At 40.6% G+C, this 23829-nt stretch overlaps 1 protein-coding gene across 4 annotated transcripts in view; it reads left to right on the forward strand.

Moving 5' to 3' along the window:
- Window positions 1–23829, forward strand: part of SEMA3D (semaphorin 3D) — a 283704-nt gene that overhangs the window by 88059 nt on the left and 171816 nt on the right. For all 4 annotated transcript variants that reach the window (XM_017344335.4, XM_002713842.6, XM_008261803.5 and 1 more), the window contains exon 5: window positions 19829–19891. In XM_017344335.4, coding sequence (XP_017199824.1) covers window positions 19829–19891 — 63 coding nt within the window. The remainder of the gene's footprint in view (window positions 1–19828; window positions 19892–23829) is intronic.

Consider the following 23829-nt stretch of genomic DNA (forward strand, 5'->3'; position numbering starts at 1 on the left):
TGCAGTCTGGCCAAAAGAACATATTGAAAGAACACATCACTTCTGATACTTTTTTTGGATAATTATGGTCTTAAGTACATATGCATGTTGTTTTCTACAAGTGAATGATTACAAAAGTAGTACATCTTTATTATTTATAGTGGAGACATGCACAATTTTGAATTGGAGAAGTGGCAAGTGAGTTGCTCATCAAGAATGAACATTTATATTCATGGAAATTGTCATAATTAAGCATACCTGGAACTCATAGTGTGGTCTTGATAGCATTTATCACCACGTTACCTTCTCCACACTTTGATTTCACATCTGAATCAGTTTCTCATATGGGCCAAACACTCTGGGCCAGTGAAGATTAATCAAGCCCCAACTATGGAGTCATTAAGAAAATTGCTAAAAGAACATATACACTAGTTGTTTAAACTTCAAAAGGCGATTGTCATTATATCCCACATTTTCAGCCAGCCCTGGGAAAAGAGGGAAGGGATGCAACACTTTAAACTTAGCAATTATGATGAGCTAGCACTTTAGTACATATCATTATCTGTGCCAGAGAGAAGAATATCAGGACTGGCAAGGACTGAATGTCTGGTGAGAAGACTTAATATATGACCTATCTTAATATGTGAGGTAGCTTGTAGTTTAACTTTCTGTTTCAGAAGAATTGCAAATATATACATGTATAAAACACGAGGAGCCAGTGCCGTGTTTTAGGTGGATAGTTCCTGGTATTCCTAGGCCCTTGGACCCTGAGGTTCACATATCATTTATCTGCAATGACCATTTAAACCTCTTATGGTGAGATACGTTGCAGAACTAAATATCAGTTGCTCTGATTCTTGAGTATTTTCTGTTCTCACAAAATCCTCAATTCTGCAGAGATAAAATATTTATCTCTGTATGTTTTGTTATTGTTTAATTAACCTCTACATGAAAACATTGGCATTAAATTTTAATCATTTAACTTTTTAAAGAAAGTTTATTTATGTATGTGAAAGGCAGAGTTATGAAATGAGAGAGAGGAGAGCGACAGAGAGAGAGAGAAAGAGCGAGCGAGTGAGCAAGCGAGAGTGTGCTATCTTCTATCTGCTGGTTCACTCACCAAATTAGCTTCGTTGCCAAGGCTGGGCCAGACCTAAGCCAGGAGCCTGGAATTCCATCAGTGTCTCCCATGTAATACTTGGGTCATTTTACATTGCTTTATCAGGGAGCTGGATCAGAAGTAGAGAAGGTGTGACTCAAACCAGTACCCATATGAGATGCTGGCTTTGCAGGCAGTGGTTTAACCCGCTGCACCACAGTACCAGGCCCAGTCGTTTAACTTTTAAGTAATTCTGCCATGTATTTTTAATCTCCCTAAGGAAAAGGAGCTATAAATGCTCTCATATTTGATACAAAAGAAGTAATCTCTGAATACAATTGTATTAGTGCAGTGTGTATATCTAGAAGACAAAACGAAGCCGAAAATATTGCTGATGATTGTTTTTGACATGTGTTAATCTAAACACACAAAAAACAAAGGATTCTGGTTGTTCCCTTTTTAAGATAGAAATAATTTTTTAAAGTTAAATGATTTTAGCATTTTGTCACATTCACTTCATAGGTGGATATTATATACACATATATACTCTTTTTTTCTTGAATAAAAGGATAGTAATATAAACAAATGATGAATTCCTGGCAATGATTGTAATGTGGTGAAATGATGGTATATTGTCATGTGTATGGTATAATTCAATAAAGCGATATTTACAACCAAGAGTCTCTTTAAAAAAGCACAGGTTTTCTGTACCTGGATATTGTTTAGAGTGAAGCAAAGCAAGCAATTAATGTCATAGTAGAATTTGAACACTTTGTCCTCTTTATGATGGGATAGCCTTTTTCCATTTGTTCTTAGGCTGTGTTTGTTCTTGGGGAATTTCTTTTAAAAATGCTCATGGTCCTTGGGGAGCCCAACAGTGGTATTAAGTAATATCTCAATCATCAACAAATGTCATAGCAGGAGGTGGCAGTTTTCATGAAAGAGGACAAAGAGAAATCTTAATTAACTTTTGAAATTTTGCTTTAAGAGATTCTTCATAGCCTTAAAAGGCATTTTTCCAAATACATCTAGTTTTAATATATTAGCAAAAACCAATTCTTTCTTTTAAGGGAATTTGTTCTTGTTATGTTCTTTGCCTTCAGGGATTGGAGAAAAGGTCCGTTTGTCTGAGCTGAGTGTATTAGATCATTGCTTAAAATACACCCTGATAGCATAATTTCCTTCTCTGACTATTTTAAGCAAATCTCTCTTTGGCCATATTCCATGTTTGAAATGTGCTAATATTTAATAAAGTAAATGTTTATGAAATATCAGTTTCCCCTATGATGGTATTGAAATGAATGGTTATTTGAATGCATTATAAAATTGGAGGTTTTCTACGTAACTGATATTTCTTCATATCTCCATAAAATGTATAATTCATGAGGGTTATGTATGCAGTGGTAACAATTTGTGTTTGTGTTGGTACCCACCATTTTAATTTATATAAATCACTCCAGTGCTAAAAGGTACTCCACAGTAGCAAGTAAGCGTCAAGACGTAGGCGTTCAGCAGCGTTGAGACCTACGTGGTTTGCTTTGGCTCAGTGCCTCTCGGCAAAGATCCAGACTCCTCTGTGGAAGAAACCACACATGTTGGGACTCTGAGGGGCTGAAGGGTGTCCTTTGTGCACTTTAGAATTGAAGAAATCTGCAAGACATAATTGAGTTCTAAGTGACCAGTTGGGAATTCCTCCCCCCCACCCCACTCCATGGAAATTAAAAAAAAAAAAAAATCTGTGGAAAATACTCCCTTGGAAATAAGCAAAAGTTAAGATAGTTGTGTACTTGCAGTTTTTGTACAGACTAGGCTCTGTTTACTGAAAAGGAGTTATCATTCATTTTTTCCATAACATTTAGTGTGGAGTCAGCAGAAGTTATAGCCAAATCATTTACAAAGTGAATTAGGTAATAAGCAATTAATGATACCCTTATTAATATCTTTATTCTTTCTTGTTCAGAGTAGAATTTGGATCTAGAACAGAATGGTGGCAGGTGTATATGATAATATATATAATAAAATAAACAAGTGACTGTGGAGAAAGCAAGTCCAGTTTAGAACTTTTGGAGAACTTCCACTCTCTAGAAAATAAAACTTAGATGGGAATTCTGCTTGCTTTTCTAAACTCTACCCTGACCTTTTTTGGGGGGAGAAAGGAGGATCATGTCTTTAGGGATGTAACAGATTTAAGGGCAAGTATAAGTGTACATTATGAGGCTGTGACTGCTTAACATTTAAAGAGGTCCTACTAAAACTGGCCTGGGGGTCTCTAGTCCGACAAAAAGTACCCTGAGGAATCCTCTGTGAGACAGGTTGAGGACAGATAACGTCCTTTCTTTCCATTCGCTTCCCCCAACACCAGACCAAACACAACAAAGAGAACCAGGCAGAAGGGGCTACATTGGCTGGAAGGACCTGGATCTTGACCTGTACTGCTCTTGTGTGTTGGGTTGAGTTTCCCCCAAAGCCAGCCAGCTCTGAGATAGACATTATCTTGCAGAATAAAGGGGCATCTTCCAGGGATCAACACCTTGGGAGGCAAGCCAGGAAAATGGTGTTAGGCCAGTGCTCAACTGAGTTTATCTGTTTTTCCCATCAAATCCACTCATTGAGAACATCCGAGTTGTCTTTAAGATAAGGCATGTCTGAGCATGGCTCTGCCCTATTTATACACCACTGACAGCTCCCCGGGAGCTTCAGTACACCACGGCCTTCTTAGCATTGGATTCCCGGGCTCTTCCCAGCCATTTCTACCCTGCCTCCAGCCTCAGGTTTATCCTTTCTTCATTGTGCCTCCACTCACACACTATTGTCTGCTTCCTCCTACACTCCCATTTGCTCAAATATCCTTCTGATTCTTTTCAAAATAAATAAGCTCTGTGCCTTTGCTAACGCTTCCTGGAATGCCACTTTTTGCTCATCATTTATCCAATTTTACCCTGGCTTTTGCACTCCAAGGCTTCACCCTCTGGAGACTTCACTGCACTCTGTGTGCTTTGGAGAATTTTCTGTTATGCCCATGTTCCATGTCATCTTTCAGTTGTGTAAATATACCCCTCTCCAAAGTATGCAGTCATCAAATGAGGGGACAAGGTCTCCTGCACTGCTCCTCTAACACACAGCACAGTGACACACAACAGTGTGAAGTCATGTGTTTCTTTAATTTCTTTGGAGCATCAGTTTTGTTATTTTTCCTGTTTTGAATGAGGAATCAGCATATTGCTCTTACATATTAGCATACCCAGGCTTGGAATAAAATACACCTAACTTTGGCTGATGAAAAATAAGGACAATACGGGTGTTTGGCTCAGGGATCAAGACCTCACTTGGGATGCTTGCCTCCTACATCAGGGTGCCCGGGTTCAAGTCCAGGCTGCACTTCTCATTTCTGCTTCCTGCTGATGTTCACTCTGGAAGACAGTGGTAATGGCTCAAGTGCTTAGACCTCAGACTCCCACATGGAGACCTGGATTGAATACTGCACTCCTGGCGTTTGCCTGACCCAGCCTAACTGTGTTTGTTGCAGTTATTAGGGGAGTGAACCAGCAGATGGGAATCCCTCTAACCGTCTCTCATTCTGTGTCTCCCTGCCTTTTAAATGAATAGTTTTTTAAATAAGGACATTTTTATATGATATAATAAGAATAATGTCCAGTTTGGGTGGCTTTGGAGATGGCAGTGTTATCTGTTTGATGATGCTATCAAGGATTCTGTTTTTTCTGTCTCGGTCTGCCAGTCTTGGTGTTGGCATTATCCTTAGGTTGGGAAAAAGGATCATCACTTACCAAGTGTCTTTCGTAAGAGTAAGGAAAGATTTTTGCAGAATCTCCTTTCCCTCCTATTGGCAGAACTGTGCCAATTCCAGTCCCTAAGCTTGGAAGGGGAGTGAGGTAGCTCAGACTCACCAGGGTCCTCTCACGTGGGTGGAATGCCCAGGAGCCAGTCCCAGTGGTGCCTGCCCTAACAGAGAGGGAAGAGAACTTGGGCATCCCTAACGAAGTAATGTACTTGTGGGACTGACTTTTCAGTTTAAAATGGGTAACAAAAGGCAAACAAAGGTATCTTCTCAGCCAATAAAGAGGAAGAGTGTGCACTGCTTATTTGGGTGGAATTATAAAGATTAGCGAGTTCTACAAGGAAATTATCTGGATGAACTTATTTTTCTTTTAGGAAAAGTCTTAGAAAAGTATTGCCAGTAAAAATTCTTGAAATAATCTGTTTTTTCTACCCTTCGTGGTAAAGATTGAACGTTCTGCCAGCCTAACACATTTTTTTTTTTCGCTTATTCAAGAGATCGTTTACCTCAGTAAAAACTGTCCCTGATTTTTAATTTAATATAAGTTTTCTTGAAATCCAGTCTGCTGTACATCTTTTCAATTTTGGTGATATTATATAAACTTTCTTCCTTTAATATAACAGTGTAGATGGTTGATGTTGTTGGGAAGGAGTAGATTATGATTTAGTTAAAAAATTAAATGCTATATTACTATTCTATAGTGTTAATGTTCTGCATTATCCACTAATATTTAATATATATAAACCATAGTTTTTCAAAAACAAATAGGTAGATATGGCTTAAGAATTATTGAATATGTTTATTAGCAAACATATAAACAATCCTGTTTTAATTGATTGGATTTTGTCAGTCTCTGGTTGAAACTAACGATATGCTATAGAAGTAAAACTTGGAATATTTTATAAAATGAACAGCACTTGAATAATTTTTTCTTTCATCCTATTTCCTATGAAAATCCACTGAATGTCTACCATTAGCTCTAAGGATCTTGTGATAAAACAGACTCAGATGTTGTCATTGTATACTAGTCAGGGGGGTAAGACACAAGTACAAGATGAGTCAGAACACGTTTCAGTGTCCAAAATGATGAGATGGATCACTGATCATGTGGAATCCGGGGAGGGAAAATCATGTGTTCTGTGTGTATTGAACTGGTTCAGGACTGTTGGTAAAATTTGGATTGTTGTTAACTGATTAATTTACAGTGGTTTGCATTTGAATTTGGATCTTAGAGCTGTTTCCTTGTTGCTCAGTTAGGATGGGAGGAAGGTGTTTGAGAACGGGAGCAGAAGGGGATTTTCCCTCTTCAGTGTATACATTTTTCATCATTTATGTTCACCTGAATTTTCCTGTCCCAGCCCTTAACATGTTACCCCATCTCTAGAAAATAACTTTGGAAAGAAGGAGGCACCTTTCTCTGAAGGGAGGGGAGAACTTCCACTTTGACCATGGCCTTGTCTAAATATGATCAGAGTCGGTGAACTCAGGGGGCTTCCATAGCCTTGGCAGCTCATGACAAGAGCCTAGGGTGATTACTGATGCCATAAACAAGAGTGTCAATTTGTTAAGTCAACAACAGGAGTCACTGTGCACTTACTCCTCATGTAGGATCTTTGTCCTTAGTGTGCTGTACATTGAGATTTAATGCTATAACTAGTGCTCAAACAGTATTTTTCACTTTATGTTTCTGTGTGGGAGCAAACTGTTGAAATCTTTACTTAATGTATGCTAAACTGATCTTCTGTATATAAAGAGAATCGAAAATGAATCTTGATATGAATGGAAGGGGAGAGGGAGCGGGAAAGGGGAGGGTTGCGGGTGGGAGGGACGTTATGGCGGTGGGGAAGCCATTGTAATCCATATTCTGTACTTTGGAAATTTATATTCATTAAATAAAACTTAAAAAAAAAAGAAAAGAACTTTGGAAACGCTTTGGAAGGGGTAACCAAGTGTGGATGGGCACTGACACATACGTGTCGGTCATTTATGAGTGATGCCTTCGAAGCACATTAAGTATACACATAATAATGGAAGTATTTTACATCCATACACTGTGTTTAAGGACCTATCGTTCCTAAACAATGCTTCTAAACCACAGGATACCTATCACTTTACGACAAGTGAATATTCCCTTCCTCAGCCTGCTTTAAGTAGTCCTAGCAGTAATTCCAATAAAATCCAGAGCTTCTCTCTGTGAGGTCCAGGGGTCTTAGGTACAAGCTGCAAGCCTCTCTCATCTCCTTCGTACTCTGCTGTCTTAATGGAGTCATAGTTGACAGTAAAGAAAATATCTGATACTCTCCGCTCATGTCTTTTAGTTGGACTTCTGAGTGGATGAATTGTTGGGATCCTTCCATCTGAAAATGTTCCGTATTTGGCAACAGTTCAAATCTGCATGGGTAGAATGAATCTCTAGCCCAGGGTAGAAGTAGCAGCTCACAAAGGGATGATTGATAAACCAGATACTACTGCTTTTGTATGCACACTATTCACACATTTGAGAGAGTGAGAGAGATCTTCCATCCACTAGATGACATGACCACAAGTGGGACTGGGCAGGGCTGGGACAAATTCCAGGAGAAAGGAGCATATTCCTGATCTCCCATGTGAGTGCAAAAGCCTAAACACGTGGGCCATCCTCCTCCGCCACTGCTTTCCTAGGTGCATTAGCAGGGAGCCAGGACTTGAACCTGAAACCTCATGGGATGCCAGAGTGGCAGGCAGTGGCTTAAATAATAGCGATACAATGCTGGCCCCTCTTTTTTTCTTTTTTGGGCTGTGACAGCTAGCATGTAAACTGATAAGTAATTAAGTTTCTTTGATACTAGCATTACTCTGTATTTTATCTACTAATCGAACAGTGAATGCTGCTGATGAGACAGCTTTACTTTGTCTCCTACAACCTTTTCAATCCACCCTGTGGCACTGGTCTCCTGGGTCTGACTCTAACAGGCCATGGTTTTTGAAATCAACCTTAGTACATACAGTTGTTATCTGCAAATGAAGAAATCCAATCTGCTGCCAGGACATTGCCAACTTCATTTATAATTGAACTCCTACTCCGTCTGCCAGTCCCGGCTTGGGCCTGCCCTGTGAGGGGAGGGTCCTTGTAGCAGGGAGGAGTCGGATTCTTCTCTGTGGCCGCCCCCAGGTCCTGCTTCCCGCCCCCTGCCTCATGGCTTAAAGACATTGGATAGTCCCTTCACGGTCAGGTAGGGAGAAAAGGGGGAGAGAAGGCAGGGGTTGAAAGAAGTGTCTATTCCAATAGGTCTGATCTGATTTCATCATCATTTAAAAAATCATCTATTATTTTTCACTTTATGTTTCTGTGCGGGAGCAAACTGTTGAAATATTTACTTAATGTATGCTAAACTGATCTTCTGTATATAAAGAGAATCGAAAAAGAATCTTGATGTGAATGGAAGGGGAGAGGGAGTGGGAAAGGGGAGGGTTGCGGGTGGGAGGGACGTTATCGGGAGGGGGGGGAAGACATTGTAATCCATAAGCCGTACTTTGGAAATTTATATTCATTAAATAAAAGTTTAAAAAAAAAAAAAAAAGAAAGAATCTATTGGACTGGCTCTGTCGGAGGAACCTCCCGGCTCAACCTTCTGGCCCGGCAGACACTGAGAATGGACTTTTCTCTGAAGGGCACCTCTGTGAGTGAGGTGCTTCCCCCGGCTGGACCCTCTCCCCTGCAGTTCTCTGCTTAGGGTGACTGCGTGTCTCCTCCGACTGGAGCACCCTCATTCTTTATCCTGAGACAGAGCCCAGGACCTCCAGGTGATCTCGGCTGAAATCTCACTCAGCCCTCTTAGATAGCAGGAGGGTGACTTCATTGACAACATATTTTTGAGTGTGGCTCACGTCTGTTCCATGGGAAGCCATTCTGTGCTTTTCCCTGGACTCGTTCTAGAAGCGTGGGCTGGATTCAGGTCAGCCATCAGGCTGCCTTTGTTTTCCCCACAGCTTGTCAGTCTGTCGCCCTTCAGGAATTGGTCCACACTGTCGCACGTACACCGTGTTCAACAGCACGGGTTTCTTGAGGTTCCATCCACACTCTTTCTTTAGTGCCCACTCTGCATTTCTGGGGGTTGTGGAACTTGTAATATGACTGTCTCAGGGATAAATCTGTCTCTCAAGGGGAAGGAAAGAACTTTCCAAACCCAACTGCCAACGATTTTGTAACTTGGACTTGGGTGAAGTTGTCTTAAATGATACTTGACTACCTACTTTGAAAATGTTTTCATCTTGAGGTAGCACCTTAATTTGAATTTGACCTCAGTTAAAACTTCCCTTTTGACATCATTCTGTTCTATCATGGCCATGAAATAAGATCTCCAAAAAATGTCCTTTTACCTCTCAATGTCATGGATGAGCTCATTCTATGTCATTCTTGAACTATTCGCATTAGGACCACAGGAGTAAACAAACGAAGAATGTTAATATTCTTATTAATAGTGTTTACTTTTTTAGATATTAATAGTCTCAATCAAAACATTGTATGTTTTATCTTATTACTCATACTTTCAGTAGTATTTCTCATGGATTTCAACAAAGCTATGATCAAGAATCTAGGTAAAAGAGAGTAAAGAAAGCAATTGACCCACTTTTAAACAGTCTTCAAAATTAATCCTCAAATTATTTACTTTCATTTTGACATAATTACTATAATTATCTTTTTCTGCTAGGCTAATTTGAAGATCATCACTTGTGAAACTTAGGTATAACATGTTCAAATAATTGCTATGCAATTAAGCACAGCATACAATTTTTTTAAAGATTTATTTATTTTAAAAAACAGTTAAAGAGAGAGGTAGAGTCAGAGAGAGGGGTCTTCGATCTACTGATTCACTCCCCAAATGGCCACAAAGGCCAGAGCTGAGCAGATCTGAAGCCAGGGGCCTGGAGCTTCTTGCAGGTCACCCATGTGGGTGCAGGGGCCAAGGACTTGAGCCATCCTCCACTGTTTTCCCAGGCACATTAGCAGGAAGCTGGATTGGAAGTAGAGCAGCCGGAACTCTTATGGGATGCAGCACTGCAGATCAGGGCTTTAAACCCCTGCACCACAGCCCGGGCCCCTACTTAACAATGTTTAAGTAAACTGTGGACTGAGTATGCAACTGTAGTCCCACGAGCCTGTAATAGAACTGAGAACTTCCTATTGCCTGGTGTTTTTACTGTACTTTTTCAATGTCTAGATACAGAAAATACTTTGCAGTGTGTTCCACAGCTTATGGATTTCAGTACAGTTACATGCTGTACAGCAGACTGATTAGCCAGGAGCATGGGCTATGCTGTTACTGTATAACCGAGATAGGAACAGGCTGTGCATCTAAGGTTGTGCAAGTCACTCTGTGACGTTCATGTGGCAATGAAGTAGCCTAACAATGCATTTCTAAGAAAATATCCTCATGGCCAAGTAACACATAACTGTAAGAATCAAAAGTAAGTGTCTTCCTCACCTGTACCCAACAGAAACCTATTAGTTAAACCACTACCTATTGTTTGCTGGGAAATCAGAATAATATTTGAATACTTTATGTCAGAAGCTATTTACATTTGTTTTTGATATAATAACACTTTATATCTTTAAAATTTGTTTTATGTAAAAAAATCTGGATAAAAGGGAAGGTTTCCTATAGGTTTAAAAATGAGAAAATAATATATCAAAACCGTATGTGAAGTTCATAGCTTACCTATGACAACTCCATATTTTTATGTAAGACCCTGAGGTGGTTTCATTTCACTTGTCTAAAATAAAATCAAGATCCTCACATTACTTTTGCCAAAAAATAAAAATTGTTCAAAAGAAAACCAGACAAAATTTAAAGATAAAATGCTTAAGCTACACCTTAGACATTATTATAAGACTGGCTTTTTAAAATTAAAATGTAAAGTAGTGCCAGATTTATAAGTGTGTGAGCTGTTTTCCTTCCTCTTAGCAATGGTAATGGACAGTTTGTATTTTTGTTCAGATTGAATATGAAAATTGGGTTATAAAATGAAAATGTGATGATAAAACTACTCAAATTACTTGAAATGCATCAAACTGCTCATGTCAATCAGAGAAATAAGTTTTAAGCTTTACATATATATAATCTTCCATGGAACATTTAAACACCCGCTTTCACCAAACATGAAAAGGGGCTTTGTTGTTTGCTTTTATTTAAGGAAGTCTAAAACAAGAGAGTTTTCATGCTGAGGATTCTGCTCTTGCTTGCTATTTCATTGAGCATAAGCAGAAAGTCTCTCACAGATCAGAGTGACCTTCTGACTCCAGTTCTGTTAACTCATTCTGTGGCCAAGCAAGACATTCCCATCTCACAGTTACCCCTGTAAGTCTAGTATGTAGGGCACAAAAATGGGGATAAATATACTTCTCCCTGAAATCGAGTTATTGGTCAAAAAGAGAGCCCCCCCTTGTACTCGCATGTAATATCTGAAATTAAGAAAATATAAGCACTTGGAAAGCATGTGGGCATCCCCAAAGTGAACTTTGGGGTGAAGGGGCCCTGTTAGTTCCACAGTGATTGATCTGTTCCTCCTGCCTGCACCGCACATGCTGCTGCCGTGGAGTCGCCGGCGGAAAACAAAAGCCTCCTTCAGGGCCCTGCTGCCTTCACAGCCTGGACACTGACACGCAGGCCCCATCTGGTCCCTGGAGGCGCTGTCCAGAGGTCGGCGGGCTGCTCGGCTCTGCTGGAACTCTGACACCAACTTCTTCTCCAGGCCCAGTGCTAGGGGAAGCTGCAGGTCCCTCTCATGAATGACTGGGTGCTCACTCGACCTGTGAGACGGTGCAGGTGCTGAGAGGGAAGGCAGAAGCAGCGCTGTCCCTGGGCACTGGAGCTCGGTGGTCACTGACCAGCAGGGGGTCAGAGACTCCTTTAGGAATCCAATAGAAGCCATGTACATCATCAAGTACCAAAATCCATCGGTGGTAGCAGCTGATCAACCCGCATGTGGATTTCCTAGAATTCCTTTTAATATGTTTGTTACATTAGCTTTTCTCTTTCTCTCTGGTTGGATATATTTGCAGAGGGGCCCCTGCGTTCCTGACACCCTTCAGATGCTGGGAACATAGTGGGAAATGGAATAGGGTGGAACTCTGTCCTCCTGGTGCTGTTGGTAAAGAAAAAAGGACACATAAAATATCACTTGTTGAAAAATTTTAAAAATGTGGTGGTATCCCTGGAAAGCTGCTTCTGATTGGTTACCAGGAAAGGCCTTCCTGGGGGCTGATATGAAGATTGGCATTTGTTTATAGTAAGGTCTAGTCCAGAGGCAGCCCAGGGCCTTTCAGGTAGAGCACACTTCTCCTGAGGTCGAGTAAAGAGGAGACACTACATGCATCTCCAGCATTAGCGGACGTAGGGCCAGGACTCAGTAAATGCTAGCCATGTTTTGTTGAACGGGGTATCAACTTAGCAGAGATCACGCTCTGCGTTTTAAGACTGGGCTCCTGAGATTCACAGTTACCTGAGGTCCCACGCTGATAAACAGTGCATGAGGGGCACAGACTCACGACTTCTGATTCCACGGCATTTCATTGATCTTTACGTCTAGAAAAAGAAAAAACACACTAAATTTCCCTGTTGAAAAGAAAGTGCTAGATGGGTATGGTGAGCACAGTTGTAACAAGGTAAACGTGTTTGTTGGAAGAAAGCTAAAATGCAAAAGGGGTTTGAGCCCAGTGCAGGAAAAGGCATGGCAACGTCTGTCACTCCAGGCTTCATGAAGGCAGTTCTGGGACAGAGCCCTGTAGACTCTGGAGCCCAGCTTCTGTCTTACAGTACATTCTCTTGCAAAATCTGTGGCTCTGCCTGCACATGTAAATTTTCTTTTTTTATTCAAGAACTTAAATTTTCCATCTGTAAAAGTTTCTACCTAGGCCAGTTTCGGTTGTGCAAGCATAACCATTATCTTTGGTACTTGTGTCATTATTTTTAATTTTAAAAATTTATTTATTTGAGAGGGAGGGTGCAAAGGATAGAGAAAGAACGAGAGGTCCTATCTCCTGGTTCATACTCCAGACACCTGCAGCCAAAGCTGCTAACTCAATCCAGCTCTCCTACAAGGCTGGAAGGGACCCAGTAACTGGAGCCATCACCCCTGCTTCCCAGGGTCCGCGTTAGCCAGAAGGTGGATCAGGAGCTAGAGCCCAGTATCAAACCCAGAAGGTAGAGACAGGAACTAGAGCCAGGTATCAAGCCCAGTTCTCTGATATGGGACGCAGGCATCTTAACTGCTAGACTAACTGCCCACCTGTGACCTTGTTTTACAATACTTCATTCCTCAAGCTCAGCTTTCCTGCCTCTCCCTGTCCTTGGCTTGTTGTTGAAATCCTTGTGCCCTGTGGTATATGGAGTGACTTTTCCCCGACTTCTTTATTGCCATTCAGAAACTTGTATCCTGTTCCTTCACAGAGACGGGCACTGTCTCGAGGGGTCTGAATTTTTGTCTTTAATTAGGTTTTATGAATAAATTGCAACTTCCTCTTTTGCATCCTCTTAGTTGTTTTGGCAGCTCTGAATTCGGACAAAGGGCATTTGACTGACCTTGCACTTGCTAACTTGAGTCAATTAAACTGCTTCTCCAAAGATGGAACAAAGAACAGACATAAATAGAATTTCCTTCGGATGTTGTTATAAGGCCTTATCATTATTTGAATGTTTCTGTAACTTGTTTAACATTAAATATTTTAAATTGCAGCGTCTGGCATTTTCACTTTAAAAATGATAACAGCTAATGAATTATATAAATTCTGAATGAAATAATTGTATTTTATTTGTGAGTTTTTGATGAATTTAAGTGAAGTCAAAATGCTCAAACACAAAAATTGTTGTGGATTTTGTAAAGAATACGCAAATAAGATAACTAGAATGGCTGTTGTATTTTTAAATTTAGGTACTGTATTTTCACAGGGAAGTTATTATTTCTTTTATGTGTGTCTAAGGTATAATTTTATGACTTGTGAGCATTGTATAAGGAGAGACTGAAGAGTTTTCATCACATTAGAGCAATCTCTTCTCATCCTAGGGTCTTATATTCTATGACTTTAAAAGTAAAAAAAAATCCACACACACAAATTGTTAGAGGATAATATTTGATCTTTTCCAATGTGGCATGGAAAAATTAATTCCTTGGAAGTAATAAATTACAAAGGCAATATAAACATACTAACTTGGTTTAGTAAGTAAATTATATAGAGTTTGGGGAGCAGCTTATCAAACATACTTTGTTTGTAATGTTAACCCACAAATTATCACTTCCAAGTGAAGATAGCTTATACATTTGCTTCCTTCTGTTTCCTAGTTTTCTGTTATCAAGAGGTCTGTAAGAATTAGCACTCAAAACCGACCTGCAAACACTAATTGTTTAGTAGTGGTTCAGTTAGTTCTCATGTCCTGGATAATTAAGCTGAGAGTGAATCCTGGGTTCGTCGGGGTCCCCAGGAAAGATCTCCATTTGATTTCTGTCTGCCTGCCCGCATGCAGAGAGAACAAAAGCAGGCTTTCTGTGGACTTGGAACCCTTGATTATCAAAGCTCTGTGGTCTCAAAGTCCACGGCAGTCAAAATGGTAACCTTAAAATCTGTATCTGGTACATGGTGCACGGTTAATTAAGAGCTAATGTTCTGTGAGAATATTTCAGGGCAATTAAAACAGAGCAGGTATGCAAGTGGTATCTCTACTTCTGGTGTGGCTCTTTGATGAATGGAAGAAAAATATCCATGGACAGCTTTTCGAAGGTGCACAGCTGCATCAACTTTTAGAAACAGGAGTAAAGGCTTTGTGTTGCCCTGCGTAATGCAGCTTTCAGTATGTCGAGATTCTGTGTGTAAAGTGCTAAACTGTAAGAAGTTATGTGTGGCATTTGATTGCCAATAAATTCACAAAGCAGTGATGATATTAATAATCAATCCCCAAACTGTTCCCATGACCTAGGATCGAGAGGGCTGACTTTTAATACATATTGTGTAGAATGTATTGTTAGTTGTATGGCGTGGGTCCGTTTTTAAGAGGAGGGCAGTGTCAAGGTAGACTAACTGGGCTATTGAAGTAATCTGAAGTTCTCAAATCCCTCTTGGACTTTTGTAGAAACCATGTTGAGACTTGAGGCTGTATGAAAGCAGTATTCACATCAGAATTAGCCTATCTCTATCTGGTATCTCTCTGTCTCTCTCTCCCTTTCCTACTGCTGACTCCCATCGTACTCCCCTGCACATACACACAATTATATTAGAAAAATGTGGAAGTATAGTGGAATGCTATTTTATATATTTGTGCATTGTATGTATTGCAAATTCTGACAGTTCAAAGGACTGAGAAACAAAATGTTACTTGAACATATTTGTGCCAAGTGTATTTTATTCTGTTTTCCCTTTGTTGCTTTTTGATTGAATTATAGAAAATTCCATTTCTTGAAGTGCCTTTCCAATTATGAATCAAAAGGTAGACCTTTATTGTAATGACTAGGTGACAAGAGGATGGAGGAGAGAAATGTTTTTCCATCCAGTGGAAAATCCTGCCATGAATCAATGAAAATGATAGCTTGTAAATCTTGACACAACACCAGTGACTTTTCTTTTAAGTAAGTGTGAAGATTCTGAAACACAGTAAGAAATCCCATAGCTTTTTTAAGGTAATTCTGTTTGTGATTCCTAAATTCTTGACATCATTGTGTCAAAATAAGCCAATATATAATCTTAATAAGGCCCTGTTTTCGAAGGCTTCAACTTTAGGAGGCAATATTTTCTTTGTGATACTGTCTCAGAATCCTGGTGCCAAGATACAAAGATAATTTCTATTTTTATCAGATACTGACATTAAGAGATTGAAGGTGAATGATGAAAAGATAAAATACTTTGGGAGAAAATTTATAGAGATTAAAATATTTACAAAAATTGGTTTTGGAGTTCACCAGATTCTCATTGCATCTCTTTAGCCGGTGTTTGCCTCCTGGTGAACGAGCCAATGCTCTGATACTTACAGCTAGTTTATTACTGTAACAGCTAGAATGATACAACTGAATTTGCAATTACAGCATCAATAACGGATGACATTAGAACATCTTGAGGAATTTCTAGTCCTTTGCAAAAAGGAGTAAAAAGGGCAATTGCTGTTTTCATGTGGAGTCTCTGAGACAGAGTTGAAACAATAAACTTTACGAAACCATCGCATTAGAGTGGAAGCTATGAAGAGCAAGTCTTTTAAAACAAGGGTTCAAGTACAGGGACCGCTGAAGCCCTTGTTACCTCCAAGCCCTCCTTAGGCTCCCGGGGTTCAGTGCCTCCCTGCTGTGCATTCTCTTTCTCTGCATCCCCCCTAGAAATGTAGTTGCTCCTGTGTTTATCAGGCTGTCTTCCCGGCTGAGATCTGAGCACTGCGTGGCCTGGCACGCAGAACATCCTGCATGACCGTTTGTCTCACGAGCAAGTGAGGACTGCTCACTTTGAAACTTTCATTTCCATTGCAAAAACAGTATCACGATTGCTTCCCCATTGTGCTGTTCCTTCCTCCCTCCTTCCCTTCCTTCCTTTGGAGGGGACAGAGACACAGATTCCCATCTACTGATTCAGTCCCCAAATGCTTGCAAAGGCCAGCTGAAGTCAGAAGCCTGGAACTCCAGCTGGTCTCCTACCTGGGTAACAGAGACCCAACTACTTGAGCCATTACCACTGCCTCCCAGGGGTTTCCAGTAGCAAGAAGCTGACATAAGGAACAGTCAGGACTTGAACCCAGGCACCCACATTCGGGAGGTGGGCATCTAACTTTGAGACCTAACACGTGCCCTGTCTTTCTGTAAATAACTCCTTCCTTTTAGATCGTCAACTAAGACGTTCAAATTCAATTCTTTTAGGTTAACATTTTATTTGTATATGTTTTTATTTATCTGAAAGGCAGAGTGGGTGGAGGAGAGAGAAATGTTTTTCCATCCAGTGGGCTACTCCCCAAATGCCAGCAGCAACCAGGGCTACCCAGTCTGGTCTCCCACCTGGGAGGCAGGACCCAAGTACCTGAGCCATCACCTGTTTCCTTCCAGGTTCTGCATCACCAAGAAGCTGGGCAGGAGTGTCTTAACTGCTAAGCCCAGTGCTTCTCCCAAGCTAAGTTTTGGAGGCATCACTTACGCCATAATTTACTTGAACTGAGTCACCTAATACATTGCTTGAGGTTAAAAAAAAAAAAAAAAAAAAAAACCTGTGAGGATCATTTCCCTGTATATGACTTATTTACTTGATATTAAAGAGTTGTATATTTTCTCTAATACTAACATCAGTAAGATCTTTAATGCCAAATATATAAATACTGCTCCTAAATGTTTTCTGAAATGTGACTAAATTGACCATCATCTAAAATAGGGAAGAACAGGATCTTGTATATCAAAATGACTCAAAGAAATATTAATCTAGGCTAGAGAGCAAATAAAATGAGTTAAGGATAGAACCGCCTGGCAGATCAGGGGTTTGTATTCTGCGTACTGTTTTTGGGCCGGTGACATAAAGTTGTCCTTTTGAAAATCTCTGTTGTGAACTAGGTCATGAGTCAGCAGAAATTGCACTTCAGTTTTGAAAGGTGAAAAAGTTCTAGAAGATTCATCTTACAGCAGTGTGAGTGCACTTAACATAACTGAATCGTGCACTGAAAATGGGTACGATGGCACATTTTGTTACGTGCATTTCACCACAATTAAAAATAATAATGAACAGTAAGAAAAAAGTGAGAGAATATCTTGAGCTCAAAGGCTCACATGTGAAGCAAAGTCTTCATCAATGCAAGATGTTATTTTTAAAGGAGAGAGAAAGAATACTCAGTCTGCTATTTTTCCTTTTTTTTAAAAAAAATTATTTATTTGAAAGGCAGAGTTACAGAGGCAGAGAGAGAGAGAGGGAGGTCCAGAGAGAGGGAGGTCTTCCTTCCTGGTTCACTCCCCAAATGGCCACAGAGGCTGGAGCTGGGCTGATGTGAAGCCAGGAGCCAGGAGCTTCTTCCTGGTCTCCTACACAGGTGCAGGGGCCCAAGCACTTGGGCCGCCTTCTGCTCTCCCAGGCCATAGCAGAGAGCTGGATCAGAAGTGGAGCCCATATGAGATGCTGGCACTGTAGGCGGCAGCTTTACCTGCCATGCCACAGTTCCGGACCTTTGTTTTCTAATAGTTAAAAACAAACTTCCAAGTTTCCTACCAGCTGAAGTGCTGTATTTTAATTACTCATTTACAGGATGTCGGGGATTTGGGTTCTTGACTGGCTGTTGTTAATTGGTCTGTGCATGATCCATTTTAATACATCTATTTATAGACCTATATAATTTATGAATTTTAAATCATGTATTAAAAATTTGAAAATACACCATCCAGAACAAAATCTAAGATCTACGAACTAAGCCTGTTTCCGACCGCCAGCTCATTACCTGTCCCCTTCCTGGCTAATCATTTTTTCTGAATACACTTACATATACATGTGAAATATGTCTGTTGTATCTTAGTTGTCTGTATTCTGAGGAATGTGCTGCTTGGATTTGCAGAGATGTCCTGTTTTCACCCAACTGTGGATTGCTGAGATCCATCCATAGTGTGGTTCGTTCCCGCAGGTCACTGATGTTAACTGCCGTATTCAAAGTTCTGTGAAAGTACCATCCAGCTGTTCTGTAGGGCATCATTGATCCCACTGCTGGCTCAAACACCCTACCTGTATTTACCTTTGGATTGTAATTTATGGGTTGTTGTAAATGAAAACAAAATGTGCTTCATTTTAAAACCTCAATAATTTCATTGTATTTGTCTGTTATGAGGATTGTGAGTGCTAATCTGTGTTCTTCCTATCCAGTGATAATTAAAGGCTCAAATTTCACTATAAAGATAATATCTTCTAAACCCTTTGTTAATTTCAGGTTTAATAAGCCTCTTTCTGTGTATGTCCTCGGGATATTTTCTTTCCTCCTTCACCCATTCAAGCTTTTTCTGCTAGCACCGGTGGGAAGCAGAATAAAGTCTGCCAGGCGCTCCTGGAGCATGCACTTTAAGCAGCTAGGACCTCGATTTTCTTGTTTCTTCTTGCCTACAGCCGAGCAGAGAGACTCAGTTCTGTAAACTAAGGGAGCAGTGGAGCTGCCTGAGCCTTATTTTGCAAAAGCTTCTTGACAGAATTCGTAAACTTTGTTTAAAAACAAATCCTTCCTGATGCAGTCATGACTTCTGAGCATAATTAAATGCTACCAACCAGGGAACTGGGTGCCCCCGGCCTCAGCCGAATGCCCAGAGAGCCTGCTTTGTGCGTAGCTGCGGCTGTTGTTTCTTGAGACCCCTTGAGTCAGACTGTGGTCCTGCTGTGGTGTTACATCCGCTGACAGGTCAATCGGAGGCTGTGTGACTAAGTGTGACCTGAAGATGAGAGTAAGTCCAGGCATCTCCTAGGGTCATTATGCAATTTACGTAAGATAACACTTACACATGTAAATATTTAACAAACTACAAGTCTGAGCTCAGTGAAGACTGAATATTGTCGACAAATTCACACGGGTCCTGGGCTTGGTGTGATAACTTAGGCTTGCTACAGAATCAGAACTGTGTGCAGTGCCCCTGTGGACGTGTTTGTGATGTACCGTCACTGAGTAAACCCAGAAAAACAGGGAATAGAGCCTCTGAATTACACAAAGCTTAATCTGAAATTCTGTTGACATCTCAGTAAGGACCTATGGCCTCGTGCCAACAACTTATCTGTTATTACAGACATTAAAAGAGAAACTAGAAGACTAACAAAAATGAATGATCCCAGTCAGTTTCCTTTTAGAAACTTTTTAGGGTGCCTTTAGAAGAACATTTAAATCTCAAAATTCTCCCATGGACCCTAATGACAGGCTTCAATCTTGCACATCCATATCTCTCAGAATTGTGGGGTGTGGTGGTGTCTTACATACTCAGTTTCTCACATACCTTGAAATCTTTTACAGATTTATTGGCCTGCGGCAAAAGAACGCGTGGAATTATGTAAATTAGCTGGGAAGGATGCCAACGTAAGTATGAAACCTTTACAATTATCTTTGTTAAACTGGTGCTGATATGATGGTAAATATCTATATTCAGATTTACTGAATTAATGGCATTAATGTATTATTTTTAAGTCTGAAATAACATAATATCTGTAATACGGTATAAAATATTTTTACTTTGCCAATAATAATGCTGGCATTCAAAAAATCCAAAAACTCAGAAAATCTATACTTCCTAATATATTATTTTTGAGTATTATTTTTCTTCACAAAAAAGATGAAAGAGATTGAAATATTAAAAGTCAACTTTCAGAAAATATTATATTTCTAAGGAATGTATAGTTTTCATCTATGTTTGTGTATTTTGTAAGTGTAGACAACCACTTATCATTTTAGTATCATTCATGTATAGTTGCCATCGTTTCATTTATGTTGAAATTAAACTTACAACACATAGAAGAACTCTAAAAAAAAGATTTTTTTATTTATTTGGAAGGCTGAGTTACAGAAGGAGAGACAGAGAGGTCTTGCACATGCTGGTTCACTCCCCAGATGGCCACAACTGCCAATGCTGGGCCAGACCGAAGCCTGGAGGCAGGACCTTCTTCTGGGTCTCCGACATGGTTGCAGGGGCCCAAGCACTTGTGCCATCTCCCATTGCTTTTCCCAGGCCACTAGCGGGGAGATGGATTGGAAGTAGAGCAGCCAGAACCTAAACCAGCACTCATATGGAATGCTGGTGTTGCAGTGGCTTTATCTGCTACACTACAATGCCAACCCCCAAAGGACTCTTTGTGTGGTACTAATTCGGAGAAAACAAGAACAATTGGTTGAGGATAAATGACATGGCATATTGCAGAAGAACTGGAAATAATAATGTACTTAATAATAAATGTGTACTTATACACATTTATGTTAGTGGAAAATGTTGGCATCAAATACAATGGAAAACAATTTGAAGATTTTATGTATTTGAAAGGCAGAGTAACAGAGAAAGAGAGAGGTCTTCCATTGCCTGGTTCACAAAGACCAAATCCAGGAGCCTAGAACTCCATCCAGGTCTCTCACATGGGTTGCAGGGAACCAGGTACTCTTGGGCCATTGCTGCCTTTGCAGGCATTTTAGTAGGGAGTGAATTGGAAACAGCAACCAGGACCCTAACCAATACACTGATGTGGAATGCTAGTATCACAGGTGGTGGTGGTGGTTTAACCTGTGGTGTTACAACACTAGCCCCAATAGGAAACAATTTTTACCTTTATTTTTACCAGAAATGAAAGATATTAAACTATTCCAGAGGATGTTCTTCTTTTTCCATGGCTGTAGTATTTTTACCCTTTCAAAATCCCAACACTGAACCAGTGCCCAGGTCTGCAAAATTATCAATACTTTGTTGAGCCTGTGGAATAAATGCATTCCTTCTGATTTTTTTTTTAAGATTTATTTATTTTACTAGAAAGGCAGAGTTAAAGCAAGGAAGAGGCAGAGAGAGAGGCAGAGAGACACAAACACACAGAAAGAGAGAGAGACAGAGAGACAGCGTGATCTTCCATCCTTTTGTTCGTTCCCCACATGGCTGCAACAGCTGGAGTTGAGCTGATCCAAAGCCAGGAGCCAGGAGCCAGGAGCTTCTTCCAGGTCTCCCACGTGGCGCAGGGGCCCAAGCACTTGGCCATCTTCCATTGCTTTTCGAGGCCATAGCAGAGAGCTAGATTGGAAGTAGAGCAGCTGGGACTCGAACTGGAGCCCATGTGGGATGCCCCACGGCTTTAGCTGCCACACCAAGAACATTGGCCCCTTCCGATTGGTTTTTAACATTAGTTTGTTGAATGAACAGTAGCAACAAGGCCTAGCCAGTAAGAATATTTCCATATTTTGTGTTTCACTAGTATTGAGTATCCAATAAAAAGGCGAGTAAGACAAAGATGTTCTCAGGTGACTCCAATAAACTAACGCTGGTTTTCCCATGGAGTAGATGAGGGGTGAACACTCAAGATCAGTCCTTGAAAGTTTAGATTGGGACAGTGCTCAGGCTTCCATATGTCCACTGATTCTAGTTACATTATAACTTCATTGCCCTTATTATTAAGTCACAGCAGAGGGTGAGAAGCATTGCTGGAAGTGTACAACTCTTGTTTATGGATTATAGTCTTCCAATTCAGTTCTGTCTGGGAGCTCACCATGACCTCTAACCTTCCAACACATCTACTGCTAGCTCAGGATGAGGGATTTGGGCGCTTTTCTCTTTTTACCACAGTTTGGTGTTGAGACGTGAAGGGTTATTGCAGGTCTTCATCTCCCTTATTTTTAATATGTTCCTTTAAAATGATGATCTGTTTTAGAGTTATTGATAAGAGCCAACACTTTTATTAGAGTACTTACCATGGTCATGGCTATCAATACCCTCCAGTCATAATTTCATTTAATCTTTACAGCAATGCTAAATGCTTGGTTTATTATTATTTTCTATTCTCCAAATGGGAAAACTAAAGCCAGAAAAATGAAATGGCTTGCCCACCATCACGCATCTTGTAGAATGGAGCCAGGACTGGAATCCAGCGTCTTGCCCTAGTGTTTGCTCTTTGGCATGTAAGGCCAAAGCACTGTACCCCACCCATGCTTTCTCTCCCCTGTGTCACTAAAACGCACATCCTCATTTTGAGCAGCATTGCTTAGCTCTTGACAAACAGAAAATGGAGACAAGTCTAGGGTTTTACTGAAATCTTTTATTACCATCGGGCATTACCTCTCTCCTCCCTCTTTTCTAGTAATTTTTACCTACTTCCCCAGAATGTGTTTAGGATTAACAAGTGTTTGGAAAGACTGTCTCTTTACACAAAGGTACTATACAACTGGAAGAGAGTGAATTATTTACCATAATGAAAGTTAGCTGATTGGGGTGGGGTGGCACAGGGAGATGAGAAAATGAAAGGGTGCTATGCCACTTCATGCACAGAGTCCCCAGTTTAATTAAAGAAAGGGAAGATGTGACGGGAACGTACTTGATAGTATTGTGCTTCTATTTAAAAGAAGATTGTTTGACAGAAAAGCAATAGATAAATATCTTTAATCCTGACTGTAAAGCATTGTCTTTGTCCAGGAGAAAGCAGGCACAGGGGCGGGCAGCCTGGGCTCTGTCTCTCAGCTTAGCTGTAGAGATGTGCAGCTTTGTCAATAGAGAGTGCCTGGAGATAAAGGACATCCACTTCTAAACATTCAGGATTCTGATATTTTGTTGTCTTACTTTCTAAGGCAGCCTAAAAAGGAAACAGTGTCGATTATAGAAAGTTTGCAAGCCGGCGCCGTGGCTCAATAGGCTAATCCTCCACCTTGCGGCGCCGGCACACCGGGTTCTAGTCCCGGTTGGGGCGCCGGATTCTGTCCCGGTTGCCCCTCTTCCAGGCCAGCTCTCTGCTATGGCCAGGGAGTGCAGTGGAGGATGGCCCAGGTGCTTGGGCCCTGCACCCCATGGGAGACCAGGAAAAGCACCTGGATCCTGGCTCCTGCCATCGGATCAGTGCGGTGCGCCGGCTGCAGCGGCGGCCATTGGAGGGTGAACCAACGGCAAAGGAAGACCTTTCTCTCTCTGTCTCTCTCTCTCACTGTCCACTCTGCCTGTCAAAAATAAAAAAAAAAAAAAAAAAAAAAAAAAAAAAAAAAAGAAAGTTTGCAGATTACACACAAGAAACAAATAAAACCAAGTCACTTGTAAGTACCTCCTTCCCCATGACCAGTCCTCCAGGATAGCTGGTGATGTTTATCCTGTCTTATCCATTTACCATTTTCCAGAATGAAATCATTGTGTACACAGTCCTTTAAAACATTTTTTTTTCACTTTGCAACTTGACATAAGCATTTTCCCATGTCATTAAACTCCTTTTATAACATTACTTTTAATAGCTGCCCTGCATTCCTTTATGCATTATTTCATTACTCTCCCCCCACCATTGTTGAAGTTTGGT

This window comes from Oryctolagus cuniculus, chromosome 16 (assembly GCF_051225735.1).
Source record: "Oryctolagus cuniculus isolate XC-2025 breed Fujian yellow rabbit chromosome 16, ASM5122573v1, whole genome shotgun sequence".
NCBI lineage: Eukaryota > Metazoa > Chordata > Mammalia > Lagomorpha > Leporidae > Oryctolagus > Oryctolagus cuniculus.